The sequence below is a fragment of the Hippocampus zosterae genome, chromosome 8 (assembly GCF_025434085.1).
Source record: "Hippocampus zosterae strain Florida chromosome 8, ASM2543408v3, whole genome shotgun sequence".
In the NCBI taxonomy this organism is placed as follows: domain Eukaryota; kingdom Metazoa; phylum Chordata; class Actinopteri; order Syngnathiformes; family Syngnathidae; genus Hippocampus; species Hippocampus zosterae.
In genome coordinates, this window is record NC_067458.1 from 22,331,766 (window position 1) to 22,347,786 (window position 16,021).

At 43.8% G+C, this 16,021-nt stretch overlaps 1 protein-coding gene across 1 annotated transcript in view; it reads left to right on the forward strand.

Moving 5' to 3' along the window:
- Window positions 1-467: 467 nt before the first annotated feature.
- The window catches only part of LOC127605904 (zinc finger protein GLIS1), an 84,839-nt gene continuing 69,285 nt past the window's right edge, over window positions 468-16,021 (forward strand). Inside the window, exon 1 of the mRNA XM_052073775.1 lies at window positions 468-1,014. Coding sequence (XP_051929735.1) covers window positions 729-1,014 — 286 coding nt within the window. The 5' untranslated portion in view covers window positions 468-728. The remainder of the gene's footprint in view (window positions 1,015-16,021) is intronic.

Here is a 16,021-nt window from a genome sequence, read left to right on the forward strand (position 1 = left end):
AAAACAAAACAGCTTGTGTTGCGTTTAAAAACGTTGCTCTTATAAAATCTGTGAATTTATTCAGACATATCGTTTTGAAGGAATGACGTCATTGAACAGAAAGCCAACGTAAACAATAAATATTCAGACCCAGACTTACATCATTGTAGGTAAACCTTCATATTACAATACAAAAAGTGCCGCCTTTATGAAAATCACGCTCTGATTTTACCCTGAACATTTACATTTATTTTGCATTTACATATAAGAATCGTAGTATTTGTTCATTCATTTCGCATTTTACCCTTCAAATTGATTAATTCAAATGTACAGTATTTTGTTTTTAAAGCAGGCGCGCACACAAATAAATCTCCATTTTATTATATTTATATTTATTTCGTCATTGGTGCGTCCGAATGCTGCAGCTTGGTCCATATCTGATGCCAATCAAAACCGAGGGGGAAAAAAAAGACAGTAAAAACGAAAGAGAGAGAGAGAGAGAGAGGAGGGGGAGCGAAAGAGAAAGGAATGATGCTGATCTCTTCACGCAGCACAGAGGATGCTATCGATCAGCCTCGCACATCCTCGCAATTTAGCGGCCAATGCACGTACGCGCGTAAAAAGTCCCCCACCTCCTTCAACGCCGAGGATGTGGCGCCGATCAATACACCCCACCGCGCCAAAAAAGCTCACCCGAAAGTAACCGCTTTTGCACCTCGCAGGTAGCGCCCGTCTTGGAAACGTTTCCGATGCAGAACTCCGCACCAGCGCACTCCGGGATGGTGAGCCACTGTCAGCCGACGTTCGGCGACTTCACGGCCGTGCACGGCGTCGGCCGAGCGGACACGTGGGCGCGGCGTGGCGTAGCCACCGGCTTCGGAGGAGGTCACGTTTACCACCACCACCACCACCACCAGCAGCAGCAGGAAAACTCCAGCGCTAAGCTCCCGGGTGACTCCCCCGCCACGCCGGGCGTAAAAACGCATGTGGCCGCTAAAGCTCCACGCTCCTGCTTCACGTTCCCTCCGATGCAAGGTAGGAAATTGAGACGGAAAGTAATCTGTTCTTAAGTACAAGCACACATAGGACTACATGTAAAAAAAAAAAAACTGATAAAATTATTGCCCAACTGCTGTGCTTAAGTAAAAATGTAAGGTACAAAAATGTACAAACTATGCAAATGTTGGTTTATTAAAACCGAACATTTTACTTTACCGATTAAGTCGGATTGATTTAAAAATAGTCGATTCTGTTACTCAAAGTCGACTGACTTCCACTAACAACATGGCTGTGAACGGAAAGGAACAAGTTTACTAAATTAAGCACAGTCCATGTTGCCATTGTAGAGATTTTATCGCCATATTCAGCTGCTTTGACAACCCCTTGAAAAAAAAAAACGAAAAAAAGGCAAAGGGTAATAATTTTCACATTGTTAGAAGGCAATCAAGGAGACAAATGCGCTGAACATTTACCACCACCGCCAGCCCACCCGGAAATTGTCATTTATTGTCATGTTGAATAATTTTGACCCAAGGTAGATAAGATAAGATAAGATAAGATATCCTTTATTCGTCCCACACTGGGGAAATTTACAGCCTCCAGCAGCAAGAATGTATGTAGAAAGAAGAAAGGAGACAGAGAAAAAAAAACAACAAACATCTTTCAATTAAATACAATATGAACACAAATGGATAAATCACAGTACTATTTACAATTTTCCTTCACATCATTTAATTATTATTAGGTGCAAATATACATTTTTAATTATACGGCTCTGGAAATAGTTTCTACAATTTGGCAATTAACAGGTACATTGAACATTTTTCATTTATGATATACTCACTACAACTTACAGTAACTGCGAAATGCCAAATAGACGTGCTGTCATTTAGGGCATTTATTTGTAGAAAATGATTAAAATACCCCAAAAAGCGATCAACTTGTCACTCTTAAATCTTTGACTGTAAATTCACAATAAATTACTGGCTTGACCTAGTTGTGCAGCTTAAAGGCATTTTTACTGTCAACATTTTCACATTAAATTGTGCTAAAACAACAATTCTACATTGTACCGTGAGCTGACATACATTATGTCATTACTGTGGAAGTTATGCAACTCAGTAGGCAGTTTCCTTTAAATCTACACTTTACATAATCCTGTAAAACAAATTGTCAATCTGACCTTTCAATTAGTGCAAACATTCTTTGGATCCGCTCTCACGGAACATTTGTATTTTTTTTTATAAAGTGGAAAATACTTAACATTAGAAATCAGATTTTTTATTTTATTTTTTTAACTCTAAGGCCATGTCTTCCTGCTCTTAATTTATTGTTAATGCTAATAAAAAAGCTCTTTGCGGGGTGCAGTGCAGGTGTACTACAACCTTAATAATAATCATCACCTCTGGTTATTATTGCAAGTGTCCCGTGCCGCACACACAGAGACGTTAGCGTGAATCAAATCAGTGCTTTCCAAAATAGCATTTGTATTTAAAAAAAAAAAAAAAATCAAAATAACCTTGTGTAACCTGTCCCTTAGTGAGAAACCCCCAAACACACACACACACACACACACACTTGACATGTCGTGATGCCAATAGAAAGCCATTTCCTTTTTGGGCCGCACATGTTGCACATACCAGAAACCGATAAGAAATTGCACGTAAGCTGTAGGTGTTAATTTTGTCCGTTTTCACATTTGACATTGTAGTATCTGTGACTTTTAAATGCGTGTCGCCTAAAAAGTCGAAAGCCGGGCCTGGGGAGTGACGTGGGTGTCGGCGAATGAGAGCTGTTGTTGGCTGCGGTTAGCGGCTATCTGTTAAATGGCTAACCGTTAGCCAGCGTGCAGGTCAAGTGCTTGAATGTGCTTTTGTTAAGGTTGAATGAGCCACAAATGAAGCTTTCGTGAAGCTTCGTGTAACTTTGGTTATTTATTTGGTGAATTTAAGAGATCTTTGTGGCTGAGCACTTGAATGACAGAATGAATGAATGAATTTTCTCTCAACTAGTTTCTGTAGCTACAGTTAAAATGAATACGTTTCGCAGATGAAGTGGATATATATTTTTTTGGGGGGGTGGGGGGGGGTCAGGCTAGCCTTGTGGAAAACGAGGATTCTGTGCATGCTGCTCCATCCTGAGAAAGCGGAGGTAATTACCCAGTCCTAAATCATGATTAGACAGAACAGACTTTTATATTAGCAGTCATCCTTGCAGCAAGAAGGGGAGGATCAACGTATTTGATTGTTGTTTCTTCTCGCCAAACACAAACCATATGTCCTCCCGACGTGTCTTCGCGTTTATTACGAGAGCCACGGCGTGCCCCGGGCGCTCTGTTCCGAGTATCCAGCTCCTGGAATGAATCGTTCCATTGTCCCGGCGGCCGCCACCACCACCGCCGCCGCTTTTGAACCGGAGATCAATTATGCCTCGCGGATTCACACTGAGCAAGACATGTGCATGTCGGTTTGTTTTTGTGGCGTACGCGGTCGGATATTTTTTTGACGTGAAAAAAATGTGTGTATAAAAAAAAATGTCATCAAAATATAATCCCACGTAATTAGTTATATATTGAGAAAGTAATTGAAATCGTTACAGGGTAACAATCACCAATTACATGTCCTGAGTAATCTTCCCAATATTTTACGACAGATACCCATAAAAATCTTTATCACCAAATATTTGTACTTCATTTACTTCTACCGTCCTAATAAGTGATGACCTCGGCATAAAGCGAGCAGAAAGTCGGAATTCCTTGACCTTTTGATTTATGTCTCCACATAACGGTAAAGCCTTTAAAATCCCACTGCCTCACTTCCATCGGGATAACGATGACAACCCAAGTTTGTTCAGCGTTTCCTGTCTGTATGACTCGAAAAACAAACGGCTGCCGGGCTGCGGTTTAGAATTCCACCTCTGTCTCCCCTGAAGGGAAAAATGTAATATGATCAATGTGAAATGAGGCATGGCACAATAGACTGATGAGCAGCGGGATCGGCTTTACCATCATTCATGTCCAACGGAAGACCACTCAACTCTCAAACGGCGATGGTGACCCGTACGCCATACCAGATATGCGGTACGGTAGCCGGGCCTTTCCGTGGGAACTTACTCACTTCACTCCAAACTCAATCGTGAGACTGGTAGGGAATATGCGACAGTGCCAAAGGTCCACAATTGCCGTTTAGTTTCCGATTGGGAATATACATCAATGCCCCCAGTTCCTTATTCAGAGTTTTACATGCTTGAATGCCCCCCCCCCCAAAACAAAAAAAATTGTTAATGCTTCGCTGTTGATTTTCTTTTTACATTAATCTGTTGACGCATGTGGAATCTATATATATATATAGTCAACAGTCAACTCCCGTTTTTCATGGGGGGGATATGTTCCAGATCCGCATGCGATAGGTGGAAATCCACAATGTCGGGACCACAAGAGAAACACTTTCAAGTTTTACCGCTCCCTTGCAGTTTTGGTTTGAAATATGATCTTGTCCTATTTATCTCATCATTTACACCACCTGCGCCACAACTTAGACCTGCTCCTACTTTCTGTCACCAAGTCGTCACATGCGCCAGAGGCGTGTAAAAAGAAAGTTAGCCTCAGTTAGCCGGAACGCCCAGCATGGTCTGACAAATTCCCAAAGACGGTAAGCTAGTAAGCTAGCTAGTAAGCTAGCAGTTTTTACACGGAGCACACCAGCCCAAAACGTTAAACCAAACTCAAATTATTCTGTCGATTGAAAGTATGCTAGTTTAATGCTAACATATACAATGCAATGCCGTCCACAAGCTAGTAATAATTAGCATTGAGACCTCATCTGAGTGAACGGTTAAAGAAATCTATATATATATTGCGCGTCGTCCCGCACGCGGTCTGTCCTTCCGTCTGTCCCTTTTCAAAACGTACCTACTTCACCGCGCCGCTGCGCGCCGCCACTGCGCCGCCACTGCGCCGCCACTGCGCTGCCACTGCGCCGCTCAGGCAGTGGCTCACTACGATCGCGCGGGCATCTTAGCGAAAAAATGTTGTCTACCCACAAGCATTGCAATAAAATTGTTAGTTATTTAGTAGAGCTAAACATCTCTTTATTTTCGCGATAAGCAATGAAGATGAACAAAAAGTTGAACCAAGCAACAACACTTTTGTGGGCCGAAGGCCCACCTTACCAGCCTTCCACAGGAACTAGCTGATGAACCAGCTAGTTTCAGTATATGGACGTCCATTTGTGTCTTTTTCCCGTGGAATTGCCCAATATTGCTTTCCCCAACATTGAGCTATAAATAGCAGTTATTCATAGACCAAAAAAAAAAAAAAGTAGTGATAATTGACCCCTCCACCCCCTGAAAAAAAGAATATCTGGTTTTGAGTGAAGCGTGCATTCTCGCATCATTTGATACCTTGCTCGAGTTTTTGTGGAAAACAGCCATTGGCTCGACTTTTTCTCTCGGCTACATTCTGCTCGGTGTGTCTATTGACTCAACTTATGAGAGGATGACGAATGGATCTTTTTTTGGATTGGATCGTTGTTGGCTTTCCCCCCCCCATCTACCGACAGTTTACGCTTCCTGTTTCCCATCCACTATTGCACACGACATATTATCCTTCTCCTTGCATGTCTTTAAGTTTGCGGTGAATACAGGCCATATGGCAGCGTGCAGGTTTTCATGATTGGCTGGTGCCTTGACACATGAGTTGATTTCATTCTGCGACCAATCTCTTAACTCACAACATTCCATTCTCAAGTCCTCTTCTCCCAATCAAAGAAATGGAAACGCCATTAATCCGTTCTTCTAAGTAGAATTGGCAAAAACGGGCTCGGAGTCCCTTTGCCCCCCCCCCCCCCCAAAAAAAAAATTCATGGCGTGTCAAATTGCTAGCACGTCAAAGCAAAAAAAAAAATTGGAAGTTGGCTCACTGGTAGCTCAAGGAGCTACCGGATTATAATTTAGGTTGTAAAGAAAATAAATGAGCGCTTCTAATAGTGCGTTGTGTATGTTTGCCAGCAGGGAAGGCCTCGCTTTAGTCCAATTGCCAACCACCGTCTCATTCTTCAAGTTAAGAATGAGCTCAGCAATGATTTACGCTTCAAACACTGCTGCCACTGCCTGGGAAAAGCGTGTTAAGAGTGCAAATGTTTGCAGTATGTTCCGCTGATTCATAAAGGCCGAGAAGCGCTGATGATTCCTCAGCGGCATTCCTGTAAAAAGATCACGTCTGGTGAGGCAGATGAGGAGGAGATGCCAGGTCATGGAAAGTCTCGAGAAGGATCCTTGAGTCGGAGCAGATGGCAAGAGAGAGGAAAGACCGCTGACCCAAACGCTTGACTCACCCCCCCGATCCACGATCTCATCTACAGATGAGACACCCATACTTGAGCACATTCCCATCCATTTCGATACGTAATACCCAAAAGACCTTTTTTCAGCATGATGTCACGCGTACTTCCGGGTGGCAAATTCCTCAGATTGCACCACTGTAAACAAAAACGATGTCATTCGACAAGACCGTTTCGGGAAACGGTCAATGGCCTGAGTGATGATATTAGCCGCCGTTGTTTTCTCACCGTCCATGAATTTTGATGTCAATAAGTTGAGGAAAGGGAATCTGAAATTCAATTGTAAATTTCCCCAGTGTGGGACAAATAAAGGATATCTTAATCTTAACCTCTACGTAGCGATGGCTCTTCCGATTTAGAGAAATTGCTAGCCCGTTTCTTTGCCGATATTTGTGAGTTGATTAAAAAAATTAATAAGAATAAATCAGAGAGTTTAAATTGAGGAAAGGGAATCTGCAATTCAATTTTAAATTTCCCCAGTGTGGGACAAATAAAGGATACCGGTATCTTAATCTTAACCTCTACGTAGCGATGGCTCTTCCGATTTAGAGAAATTGCTAGCCCGTTTCTTTGCCGATAATTGTGAGTTGATTAAAAAAATTAATAAGAATAAATCAGAGAGTTTAAATTATCATTGAGGGACTGGCCAATGAATTAACGTTTCTGTTGCTCGGATTAGCCGCTGTTTTTATGGCAAAATGGAGATTGCGCTATGCAGTAGCACTCATGTTAGCTAGCAGGCTAGCCTTGTTGTTTTGCTAAATTACTCAAACATAACCCGAGCAAACGTTTTGTACTTATGTGAGGGTAAATTCTTCTTTTGTCTTCGACATTAAAGCCCCCTTCCATCACAGGTTCCAGCTTTTTGATCCAGAACCTTTTTTGGGGGAAAATTGGTAACCATATTTTGGTCTACCTCTCATTCCTATTGGGTGTAATTCTACTCTTGACCACTATGTGGCTCACCTATTTAATTTCATGTGTTACAGGAGAGAAGAACAAAACAGGAAGTATTTCAGCACAGCCTAGTTCTTTAAATTTCTTCGTTCTTAAACAACTTTCTTCTTTAAAAGTTCTTTAAAGGCCGTCTGTTGTCATCCTTTGATTCAGTGATGACTTTAGGGTGATTTTATAATGTACATCTTTGGGCAGGTTATTGATCTATATTGCGAGACGATCAGTTTGTTAGTTTTGGAAAAAAAACATTTATTTACTATTATGCTAAAGAATATTTTTGTGTGATTCATTGCTCTTGATCTCTCACAGAATGTTTTTACTGGATTACTATTACTTTTTAAAATAAAATTAACAAAGAAACAAACTGTTCGGCAGTCATGCTTAACCAACTACCAATCATCACAAATGCTTATCTCACCAGTGCGGTACGGTTAACTAAACACTTTGTCATTCTCAGCCAGTCAATCAGAGGAAAAAGACCCAATCGGGTTTTGAATAAGTGTTGAAATATTTCTGGATTAAAAAAAAAATGCTGGAGGCTTCAAGTCTAATCAAGGAAAAAGCTGCACAGTTGGCTTGAATGTGCGTCGTAAAAAGATTTATTTTTAGTCCACACCAGGCCGAAAAGAAAGTGCTTACTCAAGCTTGGTGCACTCCACTTTTCACTGATGAGAGGATCAAGCTGCCAGGGCCCGTGAATTGCACAGATGTGTTTAACCCAAATCGAGACTTTTTTTTTTTTAACATTCGGACACTGCGCGTGACTCAGTGCACCGCATGTGGAGGCGGCAAAAGTACTCACATGCTGCACTTAAGTCCAGATACAACGTCACATTGTTGTCTGCGGAGTTTGAAAACACCAACAATCCCAATTTTGGCGCAAAACGGGCACCGGAAAAATGTCCTGAAATGCAGTCGCCGCTGTTATTGTTGTTGTTGCTGATGTAGGGAATGTTACTATTGTTGATTCGACTGTTGTTGTGCCCGTTGTTCTCTCTCTGCTCATGTTGGGTTGCTTTGATTTGTTTATACTGATCAATGACTGGTCATTGATGATGTGTCACCGCTGTACGACTAGGGGCCAAATTTGGATGTTTATCGACAGCACAATTAAACAATACAAAAATGTAGTTGAAAAGTATTTGTGCCAGTACTCGGTTATTGCCCCCCTCTCTACCCACAAACCACTAAACCTCCCACCCCCGCACTGACTGCATGTCTATAGTGGCCGCATGACTCACGCATTTTTCAGACGGCAGCCGCTCGACTGGCTTTTGGATTTCCATCTGGCCAGTGCCACTTGCTTTTCTTGGCTCCGCCGTTGGTCGTGTTTCATCAAGGAAGAATCCGAGTGCGGCACTTGCGACGGCGTTTTCATGCGGCTCTCGGTAAGGGGGGGCGGGGGTTGTAGAAATATTTTGTCCGTTTACTCCTTTCATGGCGGCCCGGTAGTCCAGTGGTTAGCATGTCGGCTTCACAGTGCAGAGGTACCGGGTTCGATTCCAGCCCCGGCCTCCCTGTGTGGAGTTTGCATGTTCTCCCCGGGCCTGCGTGGGTTTTCCCCGGGTGCTCCGGTTTGGGCGGCCCGGTAGCCCAGTGGTTAGCACGTCGGCTTCACAGTGCAGAGATACCGGGTTCGATTCCAGCTCCGGCCTCCCTGTGTGGCGTTTGCATGTTCTCCCCGGGCCTGCGTGGGTTTTCTCCGGGTGCTCCGGTTTCCTCCCACATTCCAAAAACATGCGTGACAGGCTGATTGAACACTCTAAATTGTCCCTAGGTGTGAGTGTGAGCGTGGATGGTTGTTCGTCTATGTGTGCCCTGCGATTGGCTGGCAACCGATTCAGGGTGCACAAAAAAGTGCTCGTTGCCTCACCAAATTTGGCTCGTCCTTTGTCTGCTGGTCCCCATTAAAAATTGCAACATTTTTTGAATCTCACTACTCGAATGTGATGTAATTCTATTTGACGTCGCTTTTTATAAAGCCCCACTCATGTTTTTCATTAATTCCAACTCGGGTTTGAAGTGAGTGGTCACAAACAAACAGGCAAACGCGACCTGAGCCCCGAGGCACTTTCATGTCTTCATTCGACCAGAAATCTCCACGTTTTAATTCCTGACTCTTGTTCACGCTTTCTCTCTACCAGGATGCTACCGGTCGAGCCCGGCGGGGGGGACGGGGGGGGGGGGGCACAATGCCATTGGCTGCCGCTGCCACAGAAATACAGTCAAAAACATTATAAAGTCCATGAGTACAGTTTATATAGTTTATTAGAGGTTGTTCATGGAAAGCCAGTGTTGCGGAGAACTGACTTTATGTGTGCAGCCGGGCACTTTTGTAGAAATCGTGTGTGAATGCCCGGTGAAGGCGGCCCGGTAGTCCAGTGGTTAGCACGTCGGTTTCACAGTGCAGAGGTACCGGGTTCGATTCCAGCTCCGGCCTCCCTGTGTGGAGTTTGCATGTTCTCCCCGGGCCTGCGTGGGTTTTCTCCGGGTGCTCCGGTTTCCTCCCACATTCCAAAAACATGCATGGCAGGCTGATTGGACCCTCTAAATTGTCCCTAGGTGTGAGTGTGAGCGTGAATGGTTGTTCGTTTCTGTGTGCCCTGCGATTGGCTGGCAACCGATTCGGGGTGTCCCCCGCCTACTGCCCGAAGACAGCTGGGATAGGCTCCAGCACCCCCCGCGACCCTCGTGAGGATCAAGCGGTTAGGAAGATGAATGAATGAATGAATGAGTGTGTGAATGCCGCAGATCTGAGGCTGAAATAAGTGAATTGTTGAGCTCCACAATGGAAGATTTGAAGTTGGAATGACAGAAAGACGCAAATAGGTAACATTGTTCCGAGTTTGAGAAGCTTACTGTCAACATTTGTGAAGGATTGGAATGTCTCGAATAAGCATAACGTTTTGAAGCTGGAATGGTTTGAATTGTCCAGAAATGTGTTAGGAGGTGATGATTCTGTAAAAAAATATGTAAATGTATTTTAATTTTGAAATAGCTTGTGACGACTGTGGACTCACACATAGGAAGATGCGGGTCACGGCACCGCTTGTAAAAATCGGAGCCGTTCTTTGCCAGATGCGAAAAAAATTGAACCAGTTGAACAGTTTGATGTTGGACTAGTTTGAATCATTCCATAAATGTTGAAAGGGGAGGTTGAGAATTGTATCGGGAAGATGAAGCAATTTGAAGGAACTTTAAATATAGTTCTGTTTTTGGCCCGAATTAAGTGGACGTCTTAAAATGGAAATGTTTTATTGTTCCATCCATCCCAAGTTCCCACTCCCCGTGACAAGTATTGTCATAAATTGGAAAACTGGCAAATTCAACAAAACAACACGTTCTCGTGGAGAACAAATGTTCCCACACAATAAAAAACAACATCGCATCGTGGGAAATTAGATCTTCTTATCATCACATTATCTCCTCGCTCACTGAAACTCACTCCTTGCTTTTCAAATATTGTCGTCTGTGAAAATAACCTCAAGCAACGCAGCTCGCAGAGCTCCCAGGGATCCTCCGAACTTTATTAAGGTCCGTAGTTTTGGGCCTGGCCACCCGTCCAGCTCCTGGTAACGTAGACACACAGGAATCAAGTATTAACCTGACTGGGGCACCTCCAAATTCTCTACTTCGACTTGTAGCACTCTGCCGTAGTGTACTCGAGTACAAAAAACATCCCATGATGACAACATTTAATAGAATATCAAGAATCTAAACTCTTTTTAAGCTGATTTTGCTTCAGTTCATTGGACATTGTGCTGCTCCTACTGGTGTGTGCACCGTGGCCACCTAGGGGCAGTATATGGCAGTACAGCAAGCGGCACTAATATTAGTCTTTCTTTTTTGTAGAACGTATATTAGCCTGTGAGTATTTTTATTGCCTGTCTACCCGTGTTGCTCCACCGTATGTTTCCAAATCTCCCCCTGCTGAAAGTGTTGCTATTGGTTAGCCCGTTTAGGGTGTTTTGCATCGTATGTTAGCATTAAGCTAAACGGACGAAGGCCGAGTTTTATGGTTGTTTGAAATACAAGAGGTGTGATCGTCTTTGATCTATGTTTAGTTTGACAGTAAACTTGTGCTAGCGGTGGCAATAAGCAGCTTGACCCCCACCCCCCACCCCCCCTCACTCGTATCTCGAGACCGTACTTGATTGAGCGAAAGAAACTCCATACAGCACAGTGTTCCGAATTCTCAAAGCTATATATCATCTCATCAGCTGCGCGCATGCCAAGTGGAAAGTTGAAGGAATCAAAGATGACGCTGACTTCTCGAGCTCTCTGCTTTGTTTCACCTGCTGGATGTGGAGAAACACAACCCGCGGGTGAGTTTGTTGCTCCAGGGTTTCCATTGGCAACACCGGAGACATCTGCTGTCCTCTCGTCGTAGCGTACGGCGGCGAAGATTAAAAAAAAAAAAGGTCACCCCCGTTTCTTTTTTGAAACCCGTTTTGGTAATGCAAAGCAAACAAAAATAAATTCGCCTTTTCACAGATTTTTTTTCCTCAGTATTTTTTAAAACATATTGGGGAACTCCACGTGATAATATGGAGCGGCAGTTTTCGTATGCATGCTTTACATTCCCCTCAAAACCGACAAGTCAGCTTCCAAATGCGGCACCTAACGCAAACGTGATGTAGGAGACGAACGACCCCAAAAGGATTGAAAAAGTGTGTGCGTGTCATTTTCAAGCCACTTAATGAGCTGTGAGCGTTTATGCAAAAGATCAAGACAATGGACCCAAAAGTTCAACAGTGAAGTCAAATTATGGAGTTAATACTTTGCAGTTTTGACTTCCTAGCGTGGCGATGACCTTTTTTTTTTTTTGCAACACTTGTACGTCACATGATCACTCGCCTGTCCCAAACGGGACACGCAGTACTTTAGTCTTTTTTTTTTTTTTTAATTGTCAGCTGCAAGCACACTCACACCCACGCACTGCTGTTTGTCATTGATTAAGTTCCGTCCAAGCACTTTGCAATGAAAATAAGATGGCTGTGGGAGAACCGAGCGGTTTGATTGATATTTGAAATCCCAAATACTTGCTAATTATTCGACAATTTCAAAAGTCAGTGTTTATTCAAACTCGACTACTCAAAACTACCATTGTTCCATTGATCCGTTGAAATATGTCTATGTGAAACCAGTAATAGTGAAAAAAAAATGTTGGGGGCTGCTGCAGTCGACATAAAAAAATAACAATGGTGTAATTTATTCAGCGAGTTCAACTCGGTTTTTATCACATTATAGTCCACATTTTAGTCATTCAACCCCATAAAGTGAAACCCGCAAATTTGCAAATTGGCAAACCTTGAATATGCAGAAATTTTATGGAGAGGGGTTTGTCTCCTAGCGGGCTCCAGCTTCATGGTCTTGCTATTTTCCTCATTTATTTTCAACAGGTGTAATTCCACCGTCAACCACTAGATGGTGGGAGACTTCATTCATTCATTCATCTTCCGAGCCGCTTGATCCTCACTAGGGTCGCGGGGGGTGCTGGAGCCTATCCCAGCCGTCTTCGGGCAGTAGGCGGGGGACACCCTGAATCGGTTGCCAGCCAATCGCAGGGCACACAGAAACGAACAACCATGCGCACTCACACTCACACCTAGGGACAATTTAGAGTGTTCAATCAGCCTGCCACGCATGTTTTTGGAATGTGGGAGGAAACCGGAGCACCCGGAGAAAACCCACGCAGGCCCGGGGAGAACATGCAAACTCCACACAGGGAGGCCGGAGCTGGAATCGAACCCGGTACCTCTGCACTGTGAAGCCGACGTGCTAACCACTGGGCTACCGGGCCGCCTTGGTGGGAGACTTATTTAGTTCATTCATCTTCCTAACCGGTTGATCCTCACTAGGGTCGCGGGGGGTGCTGGAGCCTATCCCAGCTGTCTCCGGGCAGTAGGCGGGGGACACCCTGAATCGGTTGCCAGCCAATCGCAGGGCACACAGAAACGAACAACCATTCGCACTCACACTCACACCTAGGGACAATTTAGAGTGTTCAATCAGCCTGCCATGCATATTTTTGGAATGTGGGAGGAAACCGGAGCACCCGGAGAAAACCCACGCAGGCCCGGGGAGAACATGCAAACTCCACACAGGGAGGCCGGAGCTGGAATCGAACCCGGTACCTCTGCACTGTGAAGCCAACGTGCTAACCACTGGACTACCGGGCTGCCACTTATTTAGTTTGAGACATAAATTTCAAAGAAGAAGAACAAAACAGGAACTATGTCAGCACAGCTTAGTTTTGGATCAAAATGATTGAACTGCTCTAATCCTGCTTTTTACGCCGACAGAAAGCTCCTGTTCGCTATCAACACATGCCCGACTATTTCAACACGTTCTTGCCCTTACTGTGATCTGGAACGTAAACCTTTCAATTGAGGGAGGAATCATTGTACTACAAAATCCAAACCCATCTCCAACAACTTCTTTCGTTTTAAATGAATGCAGCAAAATTGTTGTCTCGTCACATAAAAACAGCATTGTTTTCACAAACAATAAATGGCAGGAAGTGTGTTGCAGAATCTGTTGTCCATTTAGAGGCGTTCAAGATGGCGTTCTTTTAGTCATCTTGTGTCATTTCACTCCTCGCCGGACGTTATTGATTAACTCGCATGAAAAGCACAATCAGGCCCTTTCAGCTGGTTTGGAGTCCGATCTAATTGCTTTGAAGGTTAAAATAAATTAGGGCGCGTCAAAGCCGTGACAACCAGGTGCTGAGCGCTTGGCCCAGCGCACTCGTGCCTGGGCCAAGTGGGAAAAAAAAAAGCTTCTCAGAATTTATCTGCACCCTTCTCCCATGACAAATGATTTTATTGTTCCCTCACAGTTGGTTTTCATTAGAGTGCTAGGTTCCGACCATGTGGACTATTGTTGTTCCTTTATTTAGCGTAGATACAGGCACTGGAGACCACATAAAACAGAACGTTCCTTGTACACAACAAAGCAAAACTTGGCAACTTATTGCTCTTGATGAGACCAGAATAGTCTCTCGTCAGGCGGGTTCACGCTGCTTTATGAAGCAAAAGCTTGACTAAGTGAACTTTGAAACCTTTTTAATCTGATTATCCGGCCATGTCTCATGTACCCGCACGAGCGGGCGTTCTGTTGCGAGATGAGCGGCAGATGGGAGCGATAGGGCGAAACCCGCCCGCCGTCCGAGCCCTGCACTCTACCTGACCTGCGCTCGCTACATCAGGACTAGCGGGCTAATCTTTTGCAAATGCTACGAGACTCCATGACAGGGCCCTCGCTGAGATGGTTTAGTCAAAACAGCACCCCAGCCCCCCACTTCTGCTCCCGAACGCAACCCCCGTATGTCCCCTGGCTTAATTTAAAGTCTGATTAACTAACAAGTACCTGCTGCTTGTTGCACAGCATTACACAGACCGCTGCCTTTTGCGATGCTACATCGAGTTTGACAGCGTGGTTTGTCGTTCCGCTCGGGGACAGACCGACATACTGTGTTATGGGCTTTTCACAATTGGTTGCTGAGATGATATGTGAAGTGCTGAAGCCTGGCACGCAGATGAGGATTCTTGAACTCGTACAAGATTTTTTTTTCTTTTTTTAAATCTGTGTCAGACTCCACACATAAAGATATGAATCCAGGCAATTAACCGTTTTGGTCGTATTGTGCTTCTGGTCCAGGGGTTATAAATGTTTGGGAATTTTATTGGTTAGTTTTATTTCGTTTTGAGGTTTGTTTCTTATGTAAGTTGAAGGGTTTTTAGTGGTAGCTCTACTTTAAGAATGGGCAAAAGGAGAGAAGGAATCCTTTGAACGCAGCTTTTATTTTTCAGCGTCTGCCCCGCAAATCCTGAACGAACGAGAACACACCTCCTTCCGGTAACTCAAACACTTCCTGGTTTACTTCAGCCAATCAGACAATATCAACATAAACTTTTTAAAGCAATTATTAAACGGAATATAACCTAGGTAACTGTAACACAAAAGAATATAATGCTCCAATATGAAATGAAAATAATTAATAATTTAACATAAGCTTACACTTATATTGAATTTGTTTTAATTCGTTTTCATGGTGAGTTTCGGGATTAGTTTTCGTGGGGTTTTTTTGTTTTGTTTTTTGTTTTAGTATGTTCCACAGCTAACTACAAGTATTTTTATGTGATTATGTATTGTATTATCTTTGGCACAATGGCAAACTAGTCTCTTTTGAAATACGACTGGCTACTTTACTAACCCGGAAGTAAGACCCCCGGTTCACTAAAACTCCGCCTCTCCCCATGAGGGTGCCGCACCCCTTTCATGACGTTGTCCTCAAGCTAGTTGCTGCGAAACATCACCCTTGGGGTATGAATATTTTCGGGCTTGACTGTAGATATTATTTTCCTCCTTGAACCCCCAACAAAAGTTCATACAGCATCGCGGTTGGAAATGAGTTAAGTGACAAAAGCAAAGCAAACGCGTAAGCTCGTCGCCATGAAGCGACGTAATTTTTTTTGGGGGGTGGGGCTGCCGCTCGATGACGTCGCTTCTCGGCAACACGCAGTCAAAGGACCGCAACTCCCGGACGACTTTTCAACGCAATTGGCGTGTCCTAATACCGAAATACAATAAATTAAAAAAAAAAAATCCAAAACCTCGTGTACTAAATTACAGTAGACTAACAAAGTATTTGTACTTGTTTACTTCCCACCACTGGCAATCACCCATTTCAAATAAATAAAGCAATCCAAAGCTCCCTCACGTCCCCCTCGCGGTATCAATAT